Below are 6,605 nucleotides of genomic sequence, written 5' to 3' on the forward strand. Positions count from 1 at the left end.
GGACCCCACCCAAAGCTACACGCACTGGGGAGACAGGAGCTTCGTCTGTTTTTTGCCTATGTGGAGGCTGGGCTTCTCGCTGAGACGGTGGCGCATTGCTAATGCCCTAATGATGTTGTTTACTAGCAAACACAGTTGTATCAATCAATCACACACAGGAGTCCTACCCAATGGAATTCAGTGGATTAGCAACGCACCCAGTTAGAGCAAAGACGCAATCATGATGAATTCATGGGGGATATACAGCTTAAGGATTAGCAGTCGACATGCATCCCTGACGGAACAACGAAAGTGGCAAGTGTACAGGGAATGTGACGGTGTATACAGGTCCCCTCGTTCCATTAGAACAACAGCACACACAACCTCACGGCCTGACGACTACTACCAATTACACAGGAAAATTGCCATCCACGAAAAACATCCGCCGATCAGGACAGTGGCAGGGATTTTCTCTTCGCTTCTCCTTTCATTTTCCCCCCTTACTCCATTGGACGAGGAGCACGATAATAGGCAGGGACAGTGGCGGGGAAGAACATATGCCTCACACCTTCAGCTTTGATGATGGGGAAAATTATACCACATGCACTCTGCAGTGAAAACTCTGGATTAGCAATAGTATAGAAACGGGAAAAAAAAGTCTATTTAGGGTTTAGCGTTTAGGGTTTAGGATAGGGAATGAAAAAATTGTATAGAAAACTGTCCATGAATGGTACCACGATGGAAATAGTAAAGTTTGAAAACTTTGAAGAATAAGATTTGAGATACTCACGGAAATCAGTCTTACGCCGATCCACATGCGTTTAGGTGAAGGGAGGGGAAGCATTAGGCGACCGACACCATAGATAGCGACAGCAAAGAAATGTGCCACTAAACTCAATGGTCGAGGATTCAGACCAGACAGAAGAGCAATAGGCCCATTTGAAAAGACACCTCCAAGGCTCAAGTAATCAAAGCAGGCTTGGCGCATCTCATTCCTAGCCTGATCAGGTGAGGCACTGAAAACCTTGTATAGAGCACCAGCTAATGTGTTTATGGTAGAAGCAACCGGCTGTGAACATGAAAGCGCCATACATTAGACAGCATACATTTTGAAAGGTGGGTGGTAAATTGTGAAATGAAGAGTGAAGACTAACCTTCCGCAGTGTATAGAATGATTCAAGGTATTTGCAAAGAGCAGATGCATCATGCAGATTGCGGAGAGGCTTGAGAAGATTACGTAGCACAACAATGTCAGATAATGCAACAGTCATTCCGCCACCAGTCAAAGGATGCCGCATGTTGAATGCATCACCCATCAAAAGTGCACCAGGGGTTGGATGTGGAGCAGCCGGCATGCTCCTGTTTGGCATTGTTCTTATGCTTCCCTTATCAATGGCTGCTATGAATGAATCATAGATTTCTGGAGGAATCTGTCAACAGAACATTTCCATTGACATTTAGTTGCTATGAGTAGGCAAGCAAAAACTCGGGACAAGACTGACTGAAATAGCAAAATAATACCTGAGGTGCAACCACTGTTTTGAGATATTTTGCCATTTCACCGTTTGCTATGGAAGGCACCTTCTGACCAGGGACATCAACCAAACAGCGAACTTCAGTGCTGCTTATTGGGTAAAATAGGATAGGTGAAGGATTGGCCAGGACAACATGGCCATGGTTTGCATGAGGAAGTTGACAATTCTCCAGGACCAGCCCAACAAAACAAGATGGTACATCAACCTAACCACATATTTCCATCAGTATTAGATCTTCTACATGCATGAACAAAAAAGGATAGTGCAAAATCTAAAAACTGTACCTTTGGAGAGCAAAGGGCGCGGCGAAGGTTTGAGAAACAGCCATCGCATACAATTGTCAGAGGTGCATATGCTTTTAATTCTTCACCTGACTTGGTCTTGTATTTAACACCCTTAACTGTACCATCTTCTTCAACCAATGATGTAACAGTTCCTTGCTCCAATTGAACACTGAAATATAAAACATAATGCCAAACATTTACCTCATGTCACATGCAGGTGCACGAATTAGATACATCCAGATACGGCGCATGTAGAAGGAAAGAACATGTGAAATACATCATTCTGGACGAGTAGCAAAATAAGCACTTAAACATAATCTAATATTTTAATCCTCTAGAGGCAACTAAAATACTAATGAAATGCTCACATCAAACAATACAAGAAAATCATAAAAATAAGTATGTCAAAAATTCTAGTAAAGATAAATTTGTGTCGAGAAAGACTATTACTTAGGCAAAGATGCAGCTTTCTGGCGCATCCTCTGTATAAACCGTCCATTGTGAAAGCTCCTACCAGCAACATCTGAGTGGAACTTCTCCAAGGGATAGGAGAGTTTTGTGTCTTTCCCATCTTTGAATAACGCGTAACCAAGGACACGCTGAGCATCTATTTCTTGAACACAATCTGAATATAGTTAAAGATTTAGTCCACTGTACCACTAATACTATAAGAAATATGCGCGCGCGCGTGCACATACACACATACATAGAGAGATAAGGGGGAAGCTTACCCTCGAGACCCAACTCGATCAATTTCAGGTAGCCACCAGGTTGTAACAGTTCACCGACAATTCTATCAGGCTCTGTTAGGTCTCTCTCTATAACATGCACACGACGGCCATCCTAAGTCACAAAAAGAAAAAAAAAGCGATAAGAGAAATCTCAGGGATAATTGTTTCACTGTAATTCATCATTTGATCATAATGAGCCATTGAATTGCCTTAATATCAATAAGTTTTTATTAGAGAGCAAAAATGATACAGTAGAGGTGCTTTTAACAAATACAGAAGCACTAGGTGACTAACGGAACATCGCAACCCACAAAACTACAAACATTAGAATCTCAGTATAAAATCATGTATTAATCGATAAGTCTCTGAATAACAAGGGCAAATTGTGATCATATCAATACAAAATAATATTATTGAAAGTAATTTTAAGGTGAAATGCAGTGAATTCATATGGCAATGGGCAACCTAGGTGTTTTTAAGCATATTGATTGTCAGCTTTTGGAAGTTTGTGCAGACTCAAAAATATAATACATCCGATGATTATTTTTATAGGGGATGCTTTTTTTGAAAAGTTTATTAAACTTTAGCAATTGATTTATCATAAAATATATTCTTCAAACTATAAAACCGACATTTTGTGAGAGCACGTTGAAATGCGAGCCAATTTGTATAATTTTTATACACTAAATGTACTTGTAAATTGACTATGGTCAATATGTATATATTTTGACCTTTTTTAAAATTAAAACAGCCCTTGTTAAAATCATCATTGGGAGTATCATTTACAAAGAACAAACGTGCTAGGTATAGTATCCCCTCCATTGAATGGTTGATGGTAATACAAACATTTAGTTCTAATGACATTGTCAACCATGCCTCCACTGTTCTCACTATCCTTTGTGTGTATACAATTTACGCTCACACAAAGTGTTCTCACTCATATTTCAAAAGCAGTCATGGGGTGAGTTAGTCATTTTCTCCTGGACCTATCTCAATTTTACCACCTCCTAAGTTTGCGCAAAGTCAAGAACTCAAGATATGCCCAAGCAGTATCAGTTTTTCTATCAAGAAGGTGTCACTCTCATAGTTGCTGGGAGTTGGGAAAATAAATTGGGTCATTGATTTAGTTGGGCATTCCATTGTGTCAAGATAGAGCACATAAATGCTCTGTTGATGCAGATAGAAAGGAGCATGATAAAGAATAGAAAACCAGAGAAGGGAACACAAGTGACTCTTTGCTTCTATATAAGAAAAGATATAGTAATGGAGTTACAGTAGTTCCAGACTAGAAGATAAACTGTATACAGTCGGAATTATATTGGACATGCTCTATACAACTTGTTTGAGAAAAACTTTTCGGTTTGAGTTAATTTATATTGTTATTACTGCAGTAAAAGATTTGCATCACCAATCAACAAAATCTGTTTTGCTATAACCAAAATTGTATTGGTTTTATAGAACACCTGAGATTCATCTTTTATTTTTATTCAAATCATGTATTAACTCTCCTCTTGGTTGTCACTTTCTGTCCCTTTTCTGCTGCATCCAGATGACTTGTGGTCACCGGCCACGGCCAGTATGGAGTACTGCAGATGGAAAAGAGAGATTTCTCATCACAGTTACAAGACATGCGATTTTTTGCACACCAACATTTATTGGCCACACAAATTTCATGTCCACAAAAAAGGAAGAGACCAACAGACTTCGCTTTCTACCGGCACGCTAGAACATGCAAAAATATTGATCAAAACAAGAAATTGCATGAAATCACAATTAATTCATACACGAATCTAGTCTTCTTGGATTAAGACATCAGCTGCCTTTCCAGAAATAAATCAAAGCTCGACGCATGCATAAACAGGGGTTGGCAATTTGTACTTAAGACTCTGCTTCAGGATAGAAAAATTCGTCCTTGCGCCTAACTTACCGGAAAAAAAATATTCAATCTTGCAGTGTTCTTCAATCTTTTTTTTTTGAATCACCCTGTTCTCAACGAAGCGTAAGCAACAAATTTGCAGATTTAAAAAGAAGAAGAACCCATCTAAGTAGGCGAACTAAGTAGGCGAGAAGGAGTCACCTTTCCGAGCGTGTATGCCAGCGCAGATCCGGCGACCCCGGCTCCGACGACGATGACGTCGGTCCGGCCATCCCCGCCGCACCCTTCGCCGTCGGCCACCCCGCAGCCACCCACGGCCGCAGGCTTCCCTGCCAACGGCGCCCGCCGCCGGCGCCGGCGGCTGCCAAGAAGCGCGGCGGCGAGGAAGATCGCCGCGAGGAGCGTGGCCACGGCGACGCCAATGAGCTGCCCGGTGCCGGCGGCGACCTCCGCCATCCCGCACCAATAGTGGTGAGGCCTCCTCGGCCGCTCCGCGCGTGGTGGTGGGCTTCTCTGCTGCGGTCGTGGGGCGGCGCCGATGCGCGTCGCGGCGAGGCGGCGGCGGGCGAGAGGGGAGAAGGGAAGCAGCGGTGGTGGTGGTGGGAGGAGCAGGCGGAGACGGGCGGATGCTTCGAGATTGTTCCGATTTATCGGGAGCGGAGGGGAAGGAGGAAGAAGAGGAGGACTCCTCCCTCCGGTTTTCATAGCTGGCTCGGCTCGGCTCCTCCTCCGCATCGCTGGATTTTTCCCAACTCCCAAAAATACGATTTTGACGTCTCTTTTTTTGAGTTTTTTTTGTCTGTTTAGTTTCAAACAATTTTTTTTTGGCGCTATTACATTGAATGTTTGGACATATGCATTAAGTATTAAGTATCAAATGTAGAAAAAAAATCAATTACACAGTTCGCCATAAAATTGCGAGACGAATCTTTTAAGTCTAATTGTGTTATGATTTGACAATGTGATGCTACGGTAAATATTTGCTAATAACGAATTAATTAGACTTAATAAATTCGTCTCACAACTTTTTGGCGGAATCTGTAATTTATTTTATTATTAGACTACGTTTAATATTTTAAATGTGTGTCTGTATATTCGATGTAACATGTAGGGATAAAATTTTTTACAACTAAACAGGTCCAAATGGGCAAATTTTGTTTTGTTCTGGCGTTGCAACTTGTATTACAAGAGGTGGCCACGTCGTCATAGTCCGCGTCAAGGGTCCTGCCTAACAAATGAATTCATTTCATACGGTTGGTTTGTTCTGTAAACTTATCAGATATCTTCGTCTACAATATCTGGTGGCCGGGTTGTGATACTATTTTGTGGCACATAAAAATATACATATTTTATGATACACGTCGATTGGTAGGACTCGAAAAGAAATTTGATAATATATCACTCTCTATAGCAATCAAGGGTACCGTTGAACCGAGAGGGTATTAATGGAGTTGGCAGAAATTATTTGCAGTCATGATCAAAATAATGTATGTCAAAACTTATTGTGAGAAAATGATTCATGCTATGTGAATCACCACATATTGATCATCTCTATGATAAATAAAACATGTCACTTCAAATTATATGTCGACATAATCTTCAAAATCTACTAATATATCTCTTTGAAGTGAAACTAGATAGAGATTTTTACCTTGCAAAGAAAAAAAGGATCCATATTATAGAATGTCGCGAGAGATGAGTAGAGCCACGCAACCATAATGTCGATCAACTGCAGCATGCGCAAAATAAGATGAACGGATATCAACCATCATCTTAATTTTTCCAACACAACATCAAAACCAATATCACACAGAACAAGTCGACAACCTGTACTATAAAGTCGTATCGCCAATTTGATCATCGATAGCCCAACAAGCAATCCTTTATGTGTCTTCATCAATTACCGTGCAATCATTTCAAAAATTTTTATGGAATACTAATTCTAAAACCTCACTACACTGGCTGGAGGACACACGGAGAGCTAGACTAGAGTTGTGACGGAAGTTTTAGTGGACGATGATGATAAGGAACACAACGTAACCTTTGAAATTATCTTTTTTTTTTTCACTGCACCTTCATATTGTTAAATATCTACTTCATCCGTTTTAAAATATAAGACTTTCTAGCATTGCCCACATTCATATAGATGTATGTGTCTAAATTCATTAACATCTATATGAAAGTGGACAATGCTAAAAAG

The 6,605-nt window shown here is 40.7% G+C and overlaps 1 protein-coding gene across 1 annotated transcript; it reads right to left on the reverse strand.

The window, feature by feature from the left end:
- Positions 1-201: 201 nt before the first annotated feature.
- Positions 202-5,455, reverse strand: LOC4332153 (squalene monooxygenase SE1). The gene is made up of 8 exons (XM_015775217.3): positions 4,607-5,455; positions 2,530-2,641; positions 2,249-2,423; positions 1,799-1,967; positions 1,501-1,719; positions 1,134-1,409; positions 770-1,048; positions 202-587 (listed from the first exon to the last, which is right to left on the reverse strand). Exons 1-8 carry the CDS (start codon positions 5,138-5,140, stop codon positions 480-482), a joined length of 1,872 nt encoding a protein of 623 aa, XP_015630703.1. The 5' UTR covers positions 5,141-5,455; the 3' UTR covers positions 202-479.
- Between the last annotated feature and the right edge of the window lie 1,150 nt (positions 5,456-6,605).

This window comes from Oryza sativa, chromosome 3 (assembly GCF_034140825.1).
Source record: "Oryza sativa Japonica Group chromosome 3, ASM3414082v1".
Classification (NCBI taxonomy): Eukaryota; Viridiplantae; Streptophyta; class Magnoliopsida; order Poales; family Poaceae; genus Oryza; species Oryza sativa.